The following is a 23,327-nucleotide window of genomic DNA, read 5'->3' as shown; positions in this document are numbered from 1 at the left end:
CCATTAATACCGTCTTCCCACCTCAAAAAAAAAAATCTGCTGCCCAGTTAATTAGGAAGGACCTCTTTAGCCTATAAGATATTGTTTTGAACATAAATAAGATATACCAATGTCCCCCACACACATATCTGTGCACTGACGCCCCCATCATTTGTGGAATGGGTGCAGGATGCAGCCCCTATTTGCATAAGATAATACAAAGAATCACACATCCCTGCATGCCTTCTTGCTGCACTGAATATCTGAAGTTATTCTTATCTTTGCTCATATAAATCACCATTATCACGCTGCCTTTAAAATGCCGTTTGTCACATCCTTCACCGATGCTGCTTACGAGAACCAGAAGTTTGGAGAGACACAACACTCCATTGCGAAGGAAAAGGAAATTGTGAAAAAGGCGTATTCCCTGCTAGGGATTATTAGGAATTGCAGGTAAAACTGCGGCTTTCATAATGCCGTTATACAAATCTTTGGGGTGACTGCGTTGGGAACAGCGGGTATACTTCTGGTCACTACACCTCAAAAATGGGTATTGTGGAGTTGGAGAAATGTCCAGCAAAGCACAGTGAAAATGACCCCAGAGATTAAGATGACCCAGGAGATTAATAATAATAATAATAATAATAATAATAATAATAATAATAATAATAATTTATTTATACCCCGCCCTCCCCAGCCAGGACCGGGCTCAGGGCGGCCAACAACCAATAATAAAAACAGGTTGATTGAAATACAACTTTAAAAACAAGATTAAAATACAACACTAAAACATTAAAATGCCGCCTCATCACAGGAGAAGAAAGGAAAAAAGAAAGAAAGAAAGAAAGAAAGAAAGAAAGAAAGAAAGAAAGAAAGAAAGAAAGAGGAAGGAAGGAAGGAAGGAAGGAAGGAAGGAAGGAAGGAAGGAAGGAAGGAAAGAAGGAAGGAAGGAAGGAAGGAAGGGGAGGGAGTCAAATTGATTCTAAGCCAAAGGCCAGGAGCAACAATAAATGCTTGAAGCATTTAGGACTTTTTGATTTAGAGCAAATGCTCTCAATCGACGTGTATGATATTATGCACTGCATGGTAAAAGAGGATAGAGACAGGTTTTTTCTCCTTGTCCCATAACACCATAGCATGTGAACACCCAGTAAAGCTGAACGTTGAGTCGGGTCAGCCAAAAGAACATACTTCTTCATGCAGTGCTTAGTTAAACTATGGAACTCACTCCCACTGGAGGCAGCGAAGGTCCCTAACTTGGATGGATTTAAAAGATTTGACAAATTTGTGGAGGAGGATGTTATCAGTGACTGTGAGCCACAACGGCTCTGGTCTGCCTCCACCGGTTGCTGGAAACTGCAGGCAGGGAAAGTGCTCTTGCATTTGGGTCGTGCTTGTGGGTTTTCCATAGACATCTGGCTGGCCATCGTGAGAAGAGGATGCTGGAGTAGATGAGCCATTGGCCTGGCCCAGTCTCCAATGCTGGTCCAACTCAGAGCCCACCCATTGGAATTAATTGACACAACGAGCTTAGCGCCATGAATGACAATGGGTCTACCTCTGAGTAGAAGTCAGTTGGTGTCAGGCGTGGAGAGTCCTCCCCTCCCTTCTGTAACTTCCAAGGTAAGAATTAAGGAGCAGCTGATAGATTTATAGTCCTTTTATTACAGCGTCATGTTGCAAACACAAATACACAGCTCTCCGCAAGGAGGCCAGTTGGCTGGTCTAATCCTCCTTCTGGCTTCCATAGCATTTTGGGCGCCAATGGGAAGTTCCTCCCTCCCTCTGACTCCTCTGCTCTCTGATGCATTCGGACCTCTGGGGGTGGGGTCCCCCATGCTCTGAAGTGCCATCTCAACTAGCTGTACCCTCCCTTCTGGTTCTGTTGTCATTATCTCGTAACTGGGTAACTCCTCCTTTAGCTGTTCAGCTTCTCTCTCTCTCTCTCTCTCTCTCTCTCTCTCTCTCTCTCTCTCTCTCTCTCTCTCTGGCTTCTGAACGCTGTGGACAAGGGGGGCGACTTTCCCCCCTCCAGCTCCCCATCAGAAAGAAGCTGGTTTGCCATAGGAATGCATTCCCCAGTCCTTGTCTTCAGACCATTCCCTGACAGTTGGTTACAACCTCATGAATAAAAACACAATTACACCCTGGGTCTAAAACAGGGTCCAGGGGTCAGCAAACTTTTTCAGCAGGGGGCCAGTCCACTGTCCCTCAGACCTTTTTGGGGGGCGGACTATTTTTTTTTTTGGGGGGGGATGAACGAATTCCTTTGCCCCACAAATAACGCAGAGATGAATTTTAAATAAAAGCATACATTCTACTCATGTAAAAACACCAGGCAGGCCCCACAAATAACCCAGAGATGCATTTTAAATAAAAGGACACATTCTACTCATGTAAAAAACACACTGATTCCTGAACCGTCCGCAGGCCGGATTTAGAAGGCGATTGGGCCTTCTAAATTACCTTATTTAAATTACCATGGGGTAACTCGTTTTAGAACCATGACTTCCATCACTCCCAATTATTGGCCACGCTGGCTACGTCTGATGTTGTGGTCTGGGGTTGCGGGAAACCCATTACTATTTCTGCAGCAGGGTCCCAGTCTGCAGCATCCTATAGCTGCCCCACCAGCATGGAAGAGGAGCTTTCAGCCACTGAGAAGGCTTCTTACCCTTTGTGCTGATTGGAGCCAATCAGAGCGAAGTGAGGTAAGTCAGCCACTGGGGATTGGCTCCTTGGGTCACTCTGGAGAAGGTCCATGCTTAAAACTGTCAGGAGCTTGTCCTACACTTGAGTAAGACCCTGGCAGAGACACATGCCCGACCGGCATGTTCTCTCCCTCCTGGTCGTTCATTTGGGAGCTTCAAAAGCTTGCTTCAGCCTGAACATCACAGCGACTGATGTCAACAGACATTGGCACACTTAGGGATCCTCAAAGTCTTCACAGCTTGCGTAATGGACCTCAGCAACTCAGCATTTTGGCTAATCTACTTTTGTTGTTGTTTAGTCATTTAGTCGTGTCTGACTCTTCGTGACCCCATGGACCAGAGCATGCCAGGCACTCCTGTCTTCCACTGCCCCCGCAGTTTGGTCAAACTCATGTTGGTAGCTTCGAGAACATCCAACCATCCTGTCCTCTGTCGTCCCCTTTTCCTTGTGCCCTCAATCTTTCCCAGGAACAGGGTCTTTTCCAGGGTGTCTTCTCTTCTCTACTTTATTTACATATAAATACACACGGAGCACTGCAACATGGCTCCCTCGCTCTTTAGCATCAGACAGCAAAGAGAAAGAACAAAGGACAATAGTCCCACTTCACGGAACACAGGAACACAAACATCCTGTCTCTGTCACTTCCCACTCTGTGGAGTCAAAACATACACCGCCATGTGATAGACAAAAATCCCATGACTGCAATCACAGAGCAGGAATTCTAACAAAAACACCAAAGAATTGTTGTTTCTACAGTGGTACCTCGGGTTAAGTACTTAATTCGTTCCGGAGGTCCGTTCTTAACCTGAAACTGTTCTTAACCTGAAGCACAACTTGAGCTAATGGGGCCTGCTGCTGCTGCTGCGCCGCCGAAGCACGAATTCTGTTTTCACCCTGAAGCAAAGTTCTTAACCCGAGGTACTATTTCTGGGTTAACGGAGTCTGTAACCTGAAGCGTATGTAACCTGAAGCGGATGTAACCCGAGGTACCACTATATATGCTTGAATGCTAAACATTTAGGAATACTGAAAACACAGGGCATTTCCATTCCAAGATAATGGTGTGCAAGTTCTGTTATGAACAATGGACCTTCATGCAAAACACACCGTAAGTCATTCCGAAAGAAGATGTCAGAGCACTCCAGATCATTTGGCCAAGTACGTGCAGGGAACATAGTAGACCTAGTGGACAGGCAACACATGGAGATCTGCATTGGTTGTTGCAATGCACCCCTAATTATCACTTTTGTATAATTATAGAATTCTTGCATACCCTTAGAAGGGGCAGGGCTGTAACTTGCACAAAGGGACCCTGAATTTGCCACTACACTACTGGATGGGGGTTGCAGTAGTAGAACAACTTCTAGAGGCACTACATTGGTAACTGTGGCTCGAAAATTACTTCTGCTGCTGCAGAAGACCAAACACACACACACACACACACACACACACACACACATACACAAAACAGGCAAGAGAGAAAGAACAGCAGGAAGAATTGTTGAGAAAGGTCACCATTGTTTGCTCCCAAGAGATTATGGCAAAGGCACCTTTGCTAAAAGTCAAATCATCTGCATCATTTAGGAAGAACAGGAAAAGGGCTATTAGGCTGCAAAATGAGCATGAACAATGCAGCCCTCACTGCGGGCAAAATGGTTTTAATAGGATCTGCAGGGAACTTGATCTGCCACCAAGTGTTTGATCCTTTCCTATAGACAATCTCTCGTCTATATTCACGCACATACAGAACCCTGGATTGTATTCGAGTGGCATTTTAAGTTCAAATGTCACATCTGATTGGCTAACATAACTCTGGACGCAAGCCAAGGAGAGAGAGAGAGAGAGCCAGAGCTAATGTCTAACTGGATGTGACAGAACATTAAACCGCCGAGCAGCAGCTAAGGAATTCCTTTCTGTTGCTTTCAATAGGACTTTCTCAGGACTCGACCAGCCCCACTGAAATCAATGGAATTCTGTATCTGAGAAGTCGTGCCCACAGATTTGCAGTTTGTCTCCCTTTTGCTCGGTTGTGGTCTGGGTCATTTTAAAAGGCTTTCCCTGGAAGCATGTGGCAGTGTTGGTATCTCGCTTATATCCTCTGTACATGCATAGCCCTTGTAAGCTTATGCAAAGGTGTGGTTGCCATCCACTGTAATCCACAGGGCGGAAGTAGCTCTGCGGCAGGCTAATGTGTGGTCGACAGAGGTGTAGTGGCCAGGATCACAGGGAAGGGCTGGCGCTGTGGGTTAAACCACAGAGCCTAGGACTTGCTGATCAGAAGGTCGGCGGTTCGAATCCCCATGAAGGGGTGAGCTCCCGTTGCTCGGTCTCTGCTCCTGCCAACCTAGCAGTTTGAAAGCACGTCAAAGTGCAAGTAGATAAATAGGTACCGCTCCGGCGGGAAGGCAAACGGCATTTCCGTGCGCTGCCCTGGTTCGCCAGAAGCGGCTTAGTCATGCTGGCCACATGACCTGGAAGCTGTACGCCAGCTTCCTCGGCCAGTAAAGCGAGATGAGCGCCGCAACCCCAGAGTTGGCTGTGACTGGACCTAATGGTCAGGGGTCCCTTTACCTTTAAGCATTAGGAACACTGAAAACCAAAGCGCTTCATTTTAAAAAAGAATGGCGCGCAAGTTCTGCTATGTGCAACAGATCTTTGGGCATACACTAAGGCAAGCATAGTCAATATGGAGTCCTCCTTTCATACAAGAGCGGACATGGCACTCGAACTCAGTACCCACAAGTCTAGCTTGAAGGTTGGTTTCCAAATCTTACCTTTCACAAAATCTAGACATTATTTCCTTTAAAAAAATAATTTAAAAAAATACAGCTTTGTGAAACTTGAGCAATTGATTCATTCTCACAGGCAGGAATTTAACCCGAGAGAACCAAAAAGGAAGGGGGGGGGAAAGATATCACCTTACCTACTTTATAACAGTGTCCTTGTGCAGGGGGAAGACAAAGTTATTAATGCTTTTGGCAAAGGGATCACTAGACTAACAGTTTAGCAAGTGGTACAGAGCGTACTGCTTAAAGTGTATACCTACCTTGAGTAAATATCAGCTCTGCCTTTGTTAGGCTCTGCTTCTTAATGGCACTGGAGGGAGAAAAACGCTGGAGGGGAAGCTGGCACTCTGAGATTGGGTTACTTTTCAGAACGACAACTTTGGAGGGAAAGTATTTATGCAATTAAAGAACCCCGGAGTGCCAATTAAAAATAAATAAATACAAAGAGGACTTTTCCAAACTACAGTGGACGCTCCGTTTGTGAACGTGATCCATGCGGGAAGCACGTTCGCAACCCGCAGTGGTGTGTCTGCGCATGTATGGGTTGCGATTCGGCGCTTGTGCGCATGCGCAAAGCGTGATTTAGCACTTCTGCGCATGCACGATCCCCAAAACCTGGAAGTAACCCATTCTGATACTTCTGGGTTTCAGTGGGTCCGTAACCCGAAAAAACACAACCTGAAGCGTCTGTAACACGAGGTATGACTGTATTCTGGGGAACCTGAAAGGTGTGACTGTCTGTCACTCATATATAATGTAGCGTACTTTTTACTAAAAAATGTTAAAAAAGGGGGGGATAGTCTTATACATGGAGGCAATCTCCCCCCAATTTCTTAATTTTGAGTGCCCAAAAATAGGGGGCGTCTTATACTTGGGGGCGTGTTATACAAGGAAAAATAAGGTCTTTGTTTCTATTGATTTCAAACTGTAAACTGCCTTAGATGCCTTGACAGAAAGGCAGAATATACATAAATCCAATACAGTCAAACCTTGGTTTTTGAACGCCCCGGCTGCCTAATGTTTCGGAAGCCGAACGCCGAAAACCTGGAACTGAATGCTTCTGTTTTCAAATGCGCCTCGGAAGTTGAAGGCGTGTTTCTCAATTTTCCCCATTGAACTTGCTGACGGGCCTTTGATCCTTGGTTTTTTAATGTTTTAGAAGTCGAACGGACTTCCGGAACGGCTTACGTTCGAAAACAGAGGTTCCACTGTACATAAATAATCGATCAATTCCCAGCAACTGGGCCAGAGGCAAAAATGGGCAGAGGGCAGATTCTGTCTCGGTACTGTAGGCCCAGTTTCAACACCCTCCCCTCTCTGTCTTCCACCACACAGGCAAGAGGCATTATCAAAGTTCAAGCCAGGCCAAAAACACTCAGGGTGCAAAGGCAGGGGTAGTGAGGGGTTCAGGAGAGTTGTGAGGGCCAGTTGGAGAGGTCTCAAGGGCTGCATGTGAGGTTTCCCACCGCTGATCTAAACGCATCATGTTAACTGGAGATTCATGCAATTGCCATAGATATCTCTTTATAACCGCAGAGCGAAAAAACAACCACCATAGGGCTAAAGCAACACCATAAAAAACAACAACTTTGGATCCCACCCGAAACTGGAGTGGGGGGCTATCAAAAATAACACTGCTCCAAAGTGGGAAAGGTTGACAAGAACACGAGAGAAAGAAAGAGGCAGGCTGCAGTCTTCACCTTTGATTGTGAAACGTCGCTTTTTTTTTTTACTTGGCATCAAATACGTTTACATATAGAAGCTCTCTAAAATGGAAGGACATGCGACATTAACTGATTTTACTTCAAATATAGAATTGCTCTAAAACCATGCCACAGTGCAATTTCGCTCCCTCTCCGCATGCCATCACACGGGACCGAGAAAGACGCAGAACGTAAACCTCACCCTCACAAAGTGTTCTCCTGGCTCAGACCAATGGAGTCAATGAAATTAATCCCAGGATTCCTGCGGTGCAGAATAGGCCCTTCAGCAACGCAGCTTTCTCTTAAACCAAGGTCTTTCCTTAAAAAGGTAAAAGGTAAAGGTACCCCTGCCCGTACGGGCCAGTCTTGACAGACTCTAGGGTTGTGCGCCCATCTCACTCAAGAGGCCGGGGGCCAGCGCTGTCCGGAGACACTTCTGGGTCACGTGGCCAGCGTGACATCGCTGCTCTGGCGAGCCAGAGCCGCACACGGAAACACCGTTTACCTTCCCGCTAGTAAGCGGTCCCTATTTATCTACTTGCACCCGAGAGTGCTTTCGAACTGCTAGGTTGGCAGGCGCTGGGACCGAACAACGGGAGCGCACCCTGCCGCGGGGATTCGAACCGCCGGCCTTTCGATCGGCAAGCCCTAGGCGCTGAGGCTTTTACCCACAGCGCCACCCGCGTCCCTATGAGGGTCTTTCCTTAGACCAGCTTAAATCCACTGGACTGCTAATTCAGGCACGGGGAACCTTTTCCGCTCCCTGTGTTGCTGAACTACAACTCCCATCAGCTCCAACGAGCACGGCCCATGTCAAAGGGGGTGATGGGAGTCGCAATTCGGCAACATCTGCAGGGTCGAAAGGTTTCCCACTCCTGAGATAATTGGAAGGCATAGTTTTCAACTCAGATGCCCACCCATCAACCTCTCACAGCTATTACATTCTTCTAGACCAGGCTTCCTCAACCTCGGCCATCCAGATGATTTGAGACTACAATTCCCATCATCCCTGGCCACTGGTCCTGCTAGCTAGGGATCATGGGAGTTGTAGGCCACCTGGCTCAGATGTCCAGCAAACAGCTCCTTTTCTGATCAAGGCTGCTGTGCCTTTAATAGTTGCTCCGATGAGGCTTCTGTGATGGGAAAAATCTGTGCCTTCCACATTCTTAGCCACACAGTTCTTGTTTGTTTGTTTTTTCTAAAAAAGTTCAAGAGTTGCAACCTGCAAAGTCCCAGTAGTGAACTTTTGATCATTTTCCTGCTTTCGATTCTGACTTGCATCCAGCATGTAGCCTAGGGCAGACACGTGTTGGAGGAAGCCTTAATGAAGAAGCCCCTACGAGACCCTTTCAGCAAACACAAGATTGGGCTGTCCGTGTTGAACCATACATCAAAAATATTGCATGGCGCAGCTGCGCCTCAACTGCACCACTTTGGCATATGCATGGAGGCAATCGTAGGTTTGCTTTGAAAGGCTCCAACATGTCAGAAATGCCATCGTGGGAAGTGAGGATATAGGTTTGTCTCTCTCTCTAAATGTGCCATTTTTAAAAAAACATATCCTGGTCACATACACCCCACTCCTGCATTCTGAAGTGGTATAGTCTAGGAGGGCTTCTACCAGCACCGATTTAGGGCCCAGCAGAACATGGAACTGATTGTCTGGATCAAGCAGAAATTAGTAAAACACGTTCTGCTCTAGGGGCAACTGTAGATGATTCTGTGGGGTGCCCTATGCGGCTGGCAAGATCCCTCACTCGTGGCAATACAAATCTCCCAAGCTCTGCGAAAGATCAAACCTGGACTAAACGGAGTGGCAGCGCAACGGTTCATGCCCAAACGGCTCCTGCGAACTGCTTTGCTGCAGCAGCAAACAAGGAACAAAGCGTGCATCTTTTATCTCTCCCAAAAGGACGGTCTAATTTTAAAGTGCATCTTGAGAAGAGCTAGAGATAAAATAAGCAGCAAAGAACAAGAACGCTCCAAGTTTATCCACACCTGGTGCAAGTGACTAATGCTTTAAGAAGTGAAGTTGTGTCGATATTTGCTGTTATCAGCTGATCTACATTTTTCTTTTATTAAACTGCATACACGAGGAAATGTCCTTTTTTTCTTTTAAAAAAGAAGGCAGTAAACCAAGTGTTGCCAACCTTTGGCCCAACCAGATGCTGCTGAACTACAACTCCCATCACCCCTGGGCCAAGCTCGCTGGGGCTAAGGTGAGCTGTAGTTCAGCAACAGCTGGAGAGCCACAGGTTCCTCACTCCTGTAATATACCTTCCTCTTTCCACCCCCCAATTACAGACCAGCCTGACCTCCAAAATCGAAAGACAGGTGAGTGATTGTGATCAGCAACTAGATTGGCTGGCAGGGCAATTCAAAAGGGGCAAGGAGTCGGGCTGCTTTGGCTCTCTGCCTCAATTACAAGCCAGGTTACACCATCCAAGCCTTCAACAATATGGTGACCTCCATATGTTATTGGACTATATCTGGAGGGTGCCAGGTTGGCACTATCTAACGTGGGTGAGTGGTGGCAAGGAGCTGTAAGGTGCAGGAGCATCCAATGTGCTTTCTATTGGCTTGCCCCACTTGCAGTTGTTAGAAGATGTGCTGGTGATTTTTCATGGGCGCCAACTGACACAGGGCAGCCAGTTGCTGACCAGTGCTGCTGACTTAACATTGTTTCGCTACTATTTTAGAGCAGATCTAACTGGTACTGCAAAAGGAAAGAAGAAAGCAGTAGCACATTACACAGGATTAATCCTAAGAGTTTCAGTTTCGGCAAATCACCTCCGAAAAGGGAGAGGGATTCTCACCGGTCAAGAATTTGACCTCACACAGCAGATCCAATGAAATTAGTGGGATCATCATTTCACAGGTTTGATGAAAGGGGGGTTGGGGAACCAGGACGTCACGAGTCCTATTTACATTCGTCTCAGTTTTCATAGCAGCTGCCTAAAAAAAGGGCTCAGCTTAATTGGGAAGATCTGGCATCATCGTAGCCTATTCGGCAGTGCTGTGCATAATAAATATTATGAAGAGAATAAATTAATTACAAAAAAGACCCAACAACAACGCCCTCCCACAAAAACAAACATAAAAAAAGGTTCACTTAGAAAAATCCAGTTCTAATGAACAATGCATCTAAAGGACGGAAAGTTGGGACTGTCCTGCTCTTGTTGTTGTTAGACTACAGCTCCCATCACCACCAACCATTGGCTGTGTTGACTGATGGAGCTGGAGTCCCGCTACAATCAGAGAGGACCAGCTTTGATTCCCTGGATCCATGGTTCTGATCTGCAGAGGCTTGTGGCTGTGCAAACTCCTCAGTGTTTCAAGGGGGGGCTTGCATGGGGGGGGTCTTCTATTATAGTCTCCCAAAACCCACTGAAATAAACAAAAGGTCTACAACCAACCACAGAACTAGGCAGATTTGGACTCCTTAAGCCTTCACGAACACACAACTCCCTCTTCCGTCTGGGCAAGACTAAAGTGTTCAGAAACAGGCACAGATCCACTGAAACTTTACACTGATTGGGAGTGCGTGAAGTGAGTGGAGAGGAAGCAAAATCCTACACCCACGTCTCTAGAGAATGGAGCGCATTAACATTGCACAGCGTGCCGGTCCAAGCCCTGAGCCGTGTCCACCAAGACGGTGTTTTGGGGAGGGTCTCCTCTTCCTTCGCTCTCTCCAGTTTCAGTTTCGTTGGGCTCAGTGGGACGCCCTGCAGAGGCTTCCGGGGCTACGGCCTTGGTGCTCTCCATGGCGTTCGCTCTTACTGTGATGTGCTCCCATCCTCCCTGCCAAAGAAGAAAAGGGAAAAATCAGCCACATCTTTGGAGAAGAGTCTGCTGTGCAACAGCTACCCGACATGGACAAGTAAAGCCTCTTTAAGAATACAAGAAGAGCCTTCCTGGATAAAGACCAATGGCCCACTTAAGTCCAGCACCCTTTTGTCTTGTAAATGGACCCGTGGGCAGATTTACAAGCCAGGGAAAATATCCGGAAAATGAGCGAAGTCCCAACCAAAGAAGAATGGCAACTTAAAAGTGATGGAATATGCTCAGCTTGCAGATCTAACTTATAGAATAAGAGAACAAAGAAGAACATTCGTTTAAAGAAGATTGGAAAATGTTTACTGAATATATGGGGGGGAATTGTATACACTTGAAAACGCCGGCAGCATTAAGATAAATTCAACAGTGCAAATTAGTTTTGACGGAAGTAATAATGGGAATACTGAATGGTTTAGTTTATATAAAATAGGCAGGGATTTATGCTATGCAAAATGAAGCATGGAAAGAGAAGGAGGGAAGTCACTGATATTTTAAGGTTGTCTAAATGAATATTCTAAATTGTAAAACAGAAAGTTCATTAAAATTTATATATATATATACTTGTAGTCAAGCAACCTGCTCTTTTGCTATAATGGAATGATTCTTTCAGTCCTAATTTCAGCACGTAGAGAAGACCCTGCGGACACCAGGGGAATGTTTTTGTGGGCATGTGTGTACCTGTAGTCACCATACTGGCAACCCTTGGCATAGTGTGTGTGTGTGTATGTGTGTGTGTGTATACAGTCTAGGCACCTGCCAACCATACATGTGGCTGTTCTACCCGGCTTTGCTTACAAATTTTCTCCAAATGGTGCCCGGAAAATCAGCAGGCCCTAACAAATTCCAGCTGTTTGTGTCTTTTATTATTATTAGTAGTAGTATTTGTAGTAGTATACAGCCCCTGTAGATCATGGGTAGGCAAACTAAGGCCCAGGGGCCAGATCCGGCCCAATCGCCTTCTAAATCCAGCCTGTGGGTGGTCCGGGAATCAGCGCGTTTTTACATGAGTAGATGTGTCCTTTTATTTAAAATGCATCTCTGGGTAATCTGTGGGGCATAGGAATTCGTTCATTTTTATTATTTTTTCAAAATATAGTCCGCCCCCCCACAAGGTCTGAAAAAGTTTGCTGACCGCTGCTGTAGATCTTAGGGCTGATCACAACATAAAATTACAATGTAAAAAACTCGCAAAATCCGTAACAGAAATGAGAACAGAAACAAACCAATCGCCCCCACTTCCACAACACATTTAAAAGGCCATTGGATGTCCATCAACCAAAGACCTGGCTGAACAGGACCATTTTAGCCTGGTGCCTAAAGGTGTAGAATGAAGGCGCCAGGCGAGCCTCACTGGGGAGAGCTTTCTCCAACCGGGAACCACTGCAGAAAAGGTTCTTGGGTTGCCACCCTCCAGACCTCTTGTGGAGGAGCAACACAAAGAAGAAGAAGAAGAGAGTTTGGATTTGATATCCCGCTTTATCACTACCCTAAGGAGTCTCAAAGCGGCTAACAATCTCCTTTCCCTTCCTCCCTCACAACAAACACTCTGTGAGGTGAGTGGGGCTGAGAGACTTCAGAGAAGTATGACTGGCCCAAGGTCACCCAGCAGCTGCAGGTGGAGGAGTGGAGACGCGAACCCGGTTCCCCAGATTACGGATCTACCGCTCTTAACCACTACACGACACTGGCTCTCAGAAGGGCCTCAGAAGTTGATCCCGGGGTCTGGGTAGCTTCATATGGAGAGAGGCGATCCTTGAGGAACTGTGGTCCTGTGCCGTTGAAGGTACTCACCCCAATGCCGTAGTCCCAGGAATGGCCTTTTGGCTCCATTGGCTGGACTCCCGTCCGATGACAGACCGTTCCACAGCTCAAGCTATGGCTCCCTTGTACTTTGTCAGCTATCACCCAGACCTAGAAAACAGGAATAGGGCTGATGATGCCACGCACACCATGTGATTTCTTCCTACACTATTGATTACCAATACTAAAAACAACCAACCAAGGGGGGTGCTTTTCCCATCACCAAAATCCCTGTGCAAAAGGAGGACACGTCCATGTAGCAATTTACATGCTTCTCAGGTGCAGTCAGCTATGCATGTGGACAGGTTTTTCATTCTGGCTGCAGCTTGGGAGTTGGCAAGTTGCAGCCAGCTTCCAAAACATGCAAACAGAAAGAGAAGACAAAAACTCGCATGTTGCAAACGCAATGGATCTCCGTTCAGGCTGGGTTGAAAATGTGAAGTGGCTTTAAACTGGGAATGGGGAAACTCTGGCCTTCCAGATGTTGTTGGACTACAACTCCCATCCCAAATTTCAGCAGCGCCCTGTGCGACACAAAGGTTCGCCTCTCTCATTCCATTCTACAGCATTTTTCAGTGTGGCGCCCAGTCCGAATGGACCATTCGCCCTACCCTAAAACCACCTCTGCTCCCCTCATTTCTGACCACTCTCCATGCTGGTTGGAGCTGATGGGAATTGCAGTCCAAAAGATCTGGCGGGCACCAAACAGATGCACTCTGATGTAGATGTATCAGATCATGGGGACCATTCCAATGTCACAACAGAGAAGAATGAATGAGAAGCACCAAGCAATTAAATCTTGCTTTATTACTTGCAAAAACCGACAGAAAGAAGTGGAAGGAGCCACACTACAACTTTCCATAAACCCCTTTTCTCTCTCTCTCTCTCTCTCTCTCTCTCTCTCTCTCTCTCTCTCTCTCTCAAAGGCTGGGCCAGGATTGGTGGAAGCTGGTCCATGAGGGTTAAGTCTGGTGGTTCCCTCCCTGCAAGAAGTGAGGTTACAGGGAACCAGGCAGAGGGCCTTCTCGGTAGTGGCACCTGCCCTGTGGAACACCCTCCTGTCAGATGCCAAGGAAATAAACAGCTATCTGACTTTTGGAGGGCATCTGAAGGCAGCCCTGTACAGTGGTGCCTCGCAAGACGAAAATAATCCGTTCCGCGAGTCTCTTCGTCTAGCGGTTTTTTTGTCTTGCGAAGCAACCCTATTAGCGGCTTAGCGGATTAGCGCTATTAGCGGTTTAGCGGCTATTAAAGGCTTAGCGGCTTAGCGGCTATTAGCGGCTTAGCAGCTAAAAGGCTATTAGCGGCTTAAAGGCTTAGCAGCTTAGCAGCTAAAAGGCTATTAGCGGCTTAGCGGCTATTAAAGGCTTAGCAGCTTAGAAAAAGGGGGAGAAAAGCGAAAAAAATTGCAAGACGTTTCCGTCTTGCGAAGCAAGCCCATAGGGAAAATCGTCTTGCGAAGCGCATCGAAAAACGGAAAACCCTTTCGTCTAGCGGGTTTTTCGTCTTGTGAGGCATTCGTCTTGCGGGGCACCACTATATAGGCAATCTTTTAATGTTTGATGGTGTTGTTATGTTTTGCTGGAAGCCGCCCAGAGTGCCTGGGGCAACCCAGTCAGATGGTCAGCATATAAATAATAAATTTATTATTATTAAGTGTGCCACTGCCCCACCAACCTCAGGCTGCTCTCAGTTGGCCCCCACCTGGCTACGTATCAGCCCAGGGGGTGGGCCCTGGCTGTCACCTTCATCCTCCTTAGTGCTGCCCTTGTAGAACTCAGCAAGGAAGAGGATGGGGGCAAAACCAGAATGAGTTGGCTCTGCCCGTCATTGGCTCTGGCGCCACCTACTGTTGGACCTCCCTGTCTTACTATAGGGACTAGTCACCACAGACCAGGGTGGTCTGTGCCCTTTCCTTAAGGTAAATAAACAACCTTAGTGAACAATCCTTTACAAAACAAGTTTATCGTGTCCCCTTCAATCATCGTTCCAAAGAGATACATTGACGGCGCACTCAGACCTGGTCCAAAGGCCCAACGGACACTTTGCGGACGTTGTTTGAAATGTGGTCCCAGCTGGAGCCTTGAGGGTAGCTTGGTGTGATTCCCTGGCGATACCACAGATTACCTACAAAAGGAAAAGTTTGGCATGGACATGAGATGATCTGCCCCGTTATTGCATTTGTGAACATCATACTTTAAAAGTCGGAAGACAATCCTGTAATGCAGAAGAGGTGAACTTTTTTTGGTTCCCGAAGTGCTGATCACTGAGCTGGCAAAGTCTTATTTTTCCCCTTCCCATCAACTGATGGGAAGGGGGAGAAGAAGCCTGCATTTTGCGAACATTGGCTGCATGCAAGAAAATTCCCACTGGCAGCCAATGCGTGCAGAAACCCCTGGCTCTCACTCCCTGGGCTGGGAACAAAATTACACACAGATCCCATGAAATTGCACTCCCATGAAATTGATCATTAGGCAAATGTTCACATAATGAGCTGATGATTTCCATTATTTTCGATGGGAACATTTCTAATCCGTGATTTGTCTGATTTCTCTCCCTCCCTCCCTGGTTTCCCTCCGAAATGGTTGAGGATGACCATCAAAACACAAACGAGTAAGAAAGTGGCAAACTCCAAATGTCTGGATATCTGAATCAGCTGTTCGTGTAGCAAGATTCGGGTTCATTGTGTTTGGATAACCGAGATTTCAGATAATGAGAGTTCCAACAATGGGACTTGCATGTACTTCCTCTTGCTCCCTTATCTTTTAAGGTGCCATAAGATTCCTGGTTGTGTTTTGGTGCAACAGATTTAAGACAACTGCGGACTACACCCCTCTGGAAACAGAAAGCAAGCAGCTCACCATTTTTATCCACAACAAAGACAGAGGTTCGTCCAACAGAGACTTGCTTTATCTTCTGCTTCGGGGGAGAAGGAATATGGTACCAGCAGTCACCTGTACAATGACAGAGACAGCCAGACAGCCATGAAACAAGACTAATAATTATAGCATGATTTATAGTCAGTGATGCAAAACCCAGAACCTTCAGAAACACCCGCATGCAGGAATCAACACAGCAGAGGGCCTGTTCTGGCCCTTTTCCAATAGGGCAGCTATACTTTGGCTTATCACATGTTATCTTCACCATACTCAGTGGTGCCTCTAGATCTGGACTTGCACAGGATTCCCCCAGTGGGACCCCCTCCCAGAGTGGATTCACCTTTTTGCCATGGTCCATCTGCTCGCCTTCTTCTGCAAGACCTAATCCACATCACTCCAGAGAGGGCAAAGTGATCTGGGTCCATGCACACAGGAAAACAAGCCTAAAACTCTTCTCCTGGACATGCTAATTTTGTAGGTGCAGGGATGCAGGTGTTGACGTGCTTCAATCTTTCTTCTTTTTACTGTTAATTTTAATTATCTTCAAATGTTTTTAATGGCTCTTAACTGTTTTGATTGATAAAATAATATATATATTTTTTTAAAAAAATTCTAATCGTTTTAGCATTGCCAATACAGTGGTACCTCGTGTTACGTACTTAATCCATTCCGGAGGTCCGTTTGTAACAGGAAACCGCTCATAACATGAGGCGTGCTTTCTCTAATGGCACCTCCCACTGCTGCTGCGCTGCCGGAGCGCGACTTCCGCTCGCATCCCGGGGCAAAGGTCGCAACAAGGGGCATCTACTTCCGGGTCAGCGGAGCGCATAACCCGCAGCATTCGTAAGGGGGGGCGGTACGTAACACGAGGTACCACTGTGGTTTAAATGTTTCCTGCAAACCACTTAAGAGGTTTTACTTCAATCAAAGCAGGGAGTTAAGTTTTGTTAACTAAAAAAATAAACATGTGGCCAGTGGCCACAGGCTTACCTTCAGGTTTCTTTGGCGATACTGAACCGCGATAGAAGATGGAGCCATCGCGGGCCACGGCCCAAACCTGGTGAAATGCTCCAATGGAAACCGAAACGAAGGGCTGATCTGTTCCCACGTGGAGCCAGGATGTTCCCTAATTGGGGGGCAGGGGAGGGGAAGAGAGAGAATGCACTAGCTACCCAATTTCAGTGGTTCCTGAACTTATAAGACAGGTAACAATAACAGAGGATTTCATCCTTCTGCAAAGCAATTTCCAGGGCAAGCAAAGTTGCATGACTGTGTCCTGAGACTGGAACGGCCTACTAAAAATGCACAGGACTTCTTCAAAGACGCATTTGGTTCTAGATGCAAGGTGGGCTGACTACAAGCACCGAAGTTCAAAACTCCAATGCTAGATGTGGTCTCAGGCTGCTGCTGGGGGATGAGGGGGCCCAGTCAGACCCCCTTTGTTGACCTGGTTGGGCTCAGTTAGGGCAATGGGGCACTGCCTCACCAACCTCAGCCTTCCTACTTTCTAACGGGTCCAGAAGGTGGCTCTGTCTGTTCTGCTTCCTCCTCAGCCTCAGTGCTGCCCTTGTAAAACTATGTGGGAGAATGGGGACAAAGGATATGGCCATCGTTGGCTCTGCTTCCATCTGCTGCTGGGGTCCTTCCTTTCCCCAAACCCCTCACCACTTTCCAGAACTGTCTCCATCAGAGGCAAGACAGGAAGGCCTTGTTTAGTAAGTTCAGTGGGGGGGGGGTCACTTGCCACTTGGCTCCTCCCATCCCATCACTGCCTCCCTTCAGTGGTCGTTCCACCTTGCCATTGCTACAATTGTGTAATGTTAAGCATTGGCTCCTGGATTTTCATCAGCCCTCCTCTTCCCCCTTTCCTTTTGTGTCGTGTCTATTAGATTTAAATGGAACACAATGGCAAAAAAGAGGTGGCATTCCGAGTATAGAAATGGTACTTGAATAGAAAGATAGCTAGGATAGCTAGCAAGAAGATAAAACTCCACGGGTCCCCCTAGGTATGTTTGAAGTGAAACTTGCACAGCTGACACAGTTTCCAAGGGGGTAGCCACCTTATTGGTAGTAGAAGCATTTATGGGCTACAGTCACCTATCAGATGCATGAAGTTATGGCTGGGACTGATGGGAGTTGGAGCCCAAGATCAGCTGGAAAAGCATGAAACTTTTAATCTCAGGGTTGTGGGTTCAAGACCCATGTTGAGCGAAATATTCCTGCATTGCAGAAGGTTGGACTTAGATGACCCCCATGGTCCCTTTCCAACTCTAAAATTCTATGATGCGATCCTAACACCTGGAAGGCCACAGGTCCCCCAGGCCTGAACTAAATGAAGATTGACCCTAACATGCCCCATTAAAAAAACAACATTTATAACTGATTACCGAAGAGCATAAAGGTAAAGGGACTCCTGACCATTAGGTCCAGGCATGGAAAACTCTGGGGTTGTGGCACTCATCTTGCTTTACTGGCCAAGGGAGCTGGCGTACAGCTTCCAGGTCATGTGGCCAGCATGACTAAGCCGCTTCTGGCGAACCAGAGCAGCGCACAGAAACGCCATTTACCTTCCCTCCGGAGCGGTACCTATTTATCTACTTGCACTTTGACGTGCTTTCGAACTGCTAGGTTGGCAGGAGCAGGGACTGAGCAACTGGAGCTCACCCAAGAGCATACAAACTAGCAAAGTGCACAAGTGATGTTATTTAGATTCATTTCAGGTGCTCAGTTTGCACAAACACACGAGAAAGTAAAAGGCTCACAGCTGGGTTTTGGGGCGTGATGCATAGTCGACAAAGCACATCTCCCTTGTCGCTGATAGCCCAGAGAGCCACAAACTCGTCCTCAGCAGCCAGAGATTCAGGAATGATGGAAACGTCCCAAAGGGCTATTGGGGGGACTTCCAGCCAAGGACCACTGGTGACGTATCTGCATTTCCTGGAAAGGCAAGGGAGAGAGAAAGGCGGTGAGTAAAAGGGCAATGGCAGAGCACCTGCCTTGCACGCAGGAAGTCCAAGGTTCAATCCCCAGCATCTGCAGGTAGCTCTGGGAGAGACTCTCTGCCTGAAATTATTGGGACTGCTGCCAGCCAGAGCAGACAATACTGAAGATCAATTTCTTACAAATGCACGAACATTTATGATGCTATGAAGCACTGTGAGAAGGATCGTGGGTGGCAGGGTGCAAACACTTTCAAAACCTGATGCAGGGAATTGAGGTGGGGAACATGGCTAAACTTCGAGGGCCAAACAAGAAGAGTTTGGATTTGATATCCCGCCTTTCACTCCCTTTTAAGGAGTCTCAAAGCGGCTAACATTCTCCTTTCCCTTCCTCCCCCACAACAAACACTCTGTGAGGTGAGTGGGGCTGAGAGACTTCAAAGAAGTGTGACTGGCCCAAGGTCACCCAGCAGCTGCATGTGGAGGAGCGAAGACGTGAACCCGGTTCCCCAGATTACGAGTCTACCGCTCTTAACCACTACACCACACTGGCTCTCACAACCCCTTCTTTTCCCCATCTGCAGCTGCAGGATATACAACGGTTTGAGACCCGAGGGGGCCTTGCTAAACACCAGGAACTGGCGCTTCAGGGGCCAGAAAAACCTGAACCTGCAGTCAATGGGAGGCCAAAAACTGCGGTGGGCAGCAATTCAAGTTGTAGGTTTACAGAAGCTAACGAAGGCATGTGTGTTTTACCGATTAGCCAAATGAGCATGATGCAATGTTGGGCCTGGATGAACAGCAGTTCAGCACAAGAAGATACTTAGAAAGCCAAGCTAATAAGAGCACTGTTGTGTGGTGGTCGGGAGGTCAAAGGGCAGAGAGAATAGTCAGGGCACTGATGCCTTCCAGCTTGGCATGGAAATAAAAAAAGTACCCAACTCGTTCCTCCTACATTTACTTTGCTTTATTGGGCTGGGGGGGGGGGGAGGTTGAGTGGAGACTAGATGGCCGGTCCAAAAGGATCTACACTGGCTCCCAGTATGTATCCGAGCACAATTCAACGTGTTGGTGTTGACTTTAAAAGCCCTCGATGGCCAGGTGCATTTCGCCAGGTCGGTGGCGAGCAATGGCCCCAATCCTTACACTAGTCCAGGGGGCAGGGGCTGGGGGTCTCTTCATACTGAAACTCACAAAGACCAGAGAGATCAGGGAGACTGCGTATTCACCATTATATTCACCATTATAACTCTGAATAGGAGTTGTTGGGAATTGCAAGTGGGGCAGGAGTGCTGTTGAACACTCATCGCGTCCAGTTTGCAAGCTTCCCATAAGCATCTGGTCCAGGGGTCGGTAACTTAAGGCCCATGGGCCAGAAGCGGCCCACAAAAGCTGTTTAACTGGCCCACGAACTGCTCGCTTGGTAAGTCCCCGTGCGCTGTGCTAAACCGGCACAGCGCGGCACGGGTATTCTCTTCTGTGGCTCTGGAAATCGCTTCTGCACATGCCCAGATGCCGGAAATTGCTTCTGCGCAGGCGCAATTTTGGCATCTGGGCATGCACAGAAGCGATTCCTGCACCGTGGACATGCGCGGACGCGACTTCTGGCATTGCGCTGCGCCAGTCTGGCCCACGGAGGATCTCTGCGGGAGTGATCCAGCCCATGCCCGGTAAGCCTTGCCGACCTTTGATCTGGTCAGTCACTGTGAGAACAGGATGGCAGGGCTATTCATAGATTCTTATGAACCATCCTTTAACAGCTGCCAATGACTCCGTAGTAAGGCCGTTAACTAAAAGCAGTATAGAATAGAATCAGATTTTAAAAATCAAAAAAGTGTGGTAAGGGAAGCAGGCCAATGTACGTGCAAAGGAAGGGAAAATTCTTTCCCCCTCCCGCAATATACCTGAGAGGTACCTAAACTATTTTTGAGTGTGATGTGCTTTACCTGGCCCAGCGCCTTCGCCGCACAAAGTCCTTCATTGTCTTGTGCCCGTGATAAGACCTGCAGGAAGGAGAGACGCACTGTTTTTTAATGCTGTCCACCGGCAAAAAGATAAAGAGGTCCTGGCCCTTCGCTCCTCTCAGACAAAGGGTGGCTTGTTGGGCCAACCAGGCTCCCATGTTGGGGGTTAGCCACTTGTCACGAGTGAACTTTTGCTGAAGAGCAAAGCAACACCCCGGTGCCAGATTTATTTTTCGTATAAATGGAGCTTATTGAGTTCTGTACAGTCCAATGGGACATGAGTAATGAAACAAATCCAGATCTTCTTGCTGTTGGTTCCATAAACTGATACAGGCACAAAGAGCACCAGATTTTGAATTTACTTTGATCCTCCCCATTTCCCTCCAAGGTGCACAAACTTGGTCCCTTTCCTCTTCACAACAACCCTGCAGTGAGGTCCAGCTCCAAATTTGAAGGAGGCCTTGGTGGGATTAATCTGGTGGCAGCAGCAGCAGCGGATGTGCTGTAATCAGTGCTGGGCTACTTGGACATACAGGTGTCTAGAGAGCGAGGGGGCTGTTCTCTGCCCCCTGCCTCCAAGAAGATCCTAATTTTTTTAAAAGCAAGATTTTAGCATTTGTAGAACCTGAGCTATGAGGCAAAATGTACAAGCACCAATCTTCTCCATTTAGCTTTTTACTTCTCCCACCACTGGAATGCTTCCTGTGGACAACCGTTCTTGGAGATGCCATTTTAATTTCCCACAATCCCCTGGAGCAACACTCTGTGGAGGGCATCGTGGGAAATGAAAATGGCAGTGCCCAGACAGCAGCAGGCCCCGCCTGAACGTTAGGTAAAAATAAATTTTAACCCAATAAATGCAGAAACGAGAATCTCGGGTCACATTCATACTGTACATTTGAAGCACTATGATACCACTTTAAGAAGTCATGGCTTCCCCCGAAGAATTCTGGGAGCTGTAGTTTGTTAAGAGTGCTGAGAGTTGTTAGGAGACCCCAATTCCCCTTCACAGGCCTTTAATTTCACGAGTTCCCTCTGAAGAGGGATTAGATTGTTAAACCACCCTGAGAACTATTGCTCTGTGAGGGCAACAGAGGTCTAACAAGAACTCCTTAGATGTATGGTGTGGAAGTAACCTTGGATGGATTACAACCTAATATTTCCCCCCTGTATTTTTTCTCAAAAGCTTCTGTTCCTGTTGCTATTCTTAAGACTTCATAAGCAGATACAGGGGAGGTAACTTATGCAAGCCAAACCCTTTAGCAGTAGCAAAGAAAACAATAAGCCTTACGCTGGAAAGTCAGCTGCGTATTGCCACCCTTCCCGATCAGTGCCACCCGAAACGCTAAAATCGATGTACCAGTCAGAGACCTGGATTGAGTGGAGAGAGTCAAGACTTCAGAAGGAGAAGGAGAAGAAATCTGATCCCTATCCAGGACCAGCAACATAGATTTTGAGAAAGCTCCTAGCAGGGTGCCCCCTGGTGGCTTCCTCCAGTAGCAGCAGTTGGGTCTGGGAAGCCACTCATCCAGGTTAAAGTCACCACAATGACCTGGAGCAAAGCTATGGTTGGGCACTTTGGGGGAATTGTGGGAAATTAAAAAATGGGAGGTGGGAACAGGCGAGGGGGTGGGCCAAGGCAGTTCTACACCAGCAGTCAAGGGTTCTCACACTGATCCTATCCATACACCCCCAAACGAAAAACTCCCAGTGCAAAAAAGAAAAAAAACTAGTTTAGGGAAAAACTAGTTATCACACAGGGTTTTCCGATATCCTTTTCGAAACTGGAGTAGGCAGCAAATAGAGCGGTGGGACCCGAACTAATGGATTCAAGTTACAAGAAAGGAGAGTCCAACGAAATATCAGTAAGAGCTGTTCGACAGTGGAACAGACTCTCACAAAGAGGTGGGGGAAATCTCCTTCCTTGGGAGATTTTTAAGCAGAGGTTGGATGACCATCTCTCATGGATGCTATAGCTGAGATTCCTGCTTTACAGAGGTTTGGACTAGATGACTCGGGGTCCCTTCCAGCTCTAAAATTCTATGCTTCCAAGAACCTTCCTTCCAGGGAATGGCTGTAGCTCAGTGGTAGAGAATCTGCCTTGCATGCAGGAAGTCCCGGGTTCAATCCCCAGCATCGCCCAATATGGAAGGGAGAGACTACGCTGCCCAAAGCCCTGGAGAGCTGCTACCAGTCAGTGTAGACAATACTGAGATAGGTGGATCAATCATCTATCTCTGTACATGGTGTACAGGCTTGTGACTTGTCCAAAGGCACCTAGCTGGGACAGGGAGGGATCCAACTCTAGGAAATCTATTGCTGCAAGTCAGTTCATCCTTGCAACAGGGCAATGTCCAGAAAGGTCCAGTCCGCTTACCCAAGACCATTGTGGCGACGGGGGCTTGGTATTGGTCTTTGTACACTCCTGCAAGCCGGAGGCATCGCTCCACATATACCGATCCGTGGGGAGGCCCCTGTAAGACAAAACACACACAGGACGCTCAGTGCCTGATCTTCTGTGTGCTGACTCAGTTAAGTCCCACTCTGTTCAGTGGAGTTCAGTCCTGTGTGCTGCAGCCTAAAAGAAACCACTTCACACCAGTAATGCCCTCCTTTCATAACAGAGTACAGTGGTACCTCGTGTTACGGCTGGGATCCGTTCTGGGGGCCCATCCGTAACATGAAATGCCCGCAACTCAAAGTGCTGTATCTGCGCAGGCGCACGGCG

At 47.4% G+C, this 23,327-nt stretch overlaps 1 protein-coding gene across 1 annotated transcript in view; it reads right to left on the bottom strand.

The window, feature by feature from the left end:
• Positions 1–7,172: 7,172 nt before the first annotated feature.
• TECPR1 (tectonin beta-propeller repeat containing 1) overlaps positions 7,173–23,327 on the bottom strand; it is a 41,259-nt gene continuing 25,104 nt past the window's right edge. Inside the window, 9 exon segments of the mRNA XM_028706150.2 lie at positions 7,173–10,981; positions 12,809–12,928; positions 14,838–14,944; positions 15,679–15,771; positions 16,687–16,822; positions 18,459–18,633; positions 20,582–20,638; positions 21,891–21,970; positions 22,977–23,073. Coding sequence (XP_028561983.2) covers positions 10,784–10,981; positions 12,809–12,928; positions 14,838–14,944; positions 15,679–15,771; positions 16,687–16,822; positions 18,459–18,633; positions 20,582–20,638; positions 21,891–21,970; positions 22,977–23,073 — 1,063 coding nt within the window. The 3' untranslated portion in view covers positions 7,173–10,783.

Source organism: Podarcis muralis, chromosome 14 (genome assembly GCF_964188315.1).
Source record: "Podarcis muralis chromosome 14, rPodMur119.hap1.1, whole genome shotgun sequence".
In the NCBI taxonomy this organism is placed as follows: Eukaryota; Metazoa; Chordata; class Lepidosauria; order Squamata; family Lacertidae; genus Podarcis; species Podarcis muralis.
Note: the sequence above shows the minus strand (reverse complement) of the source record. Positions and strands in the feature narration are given on the sequence as shown.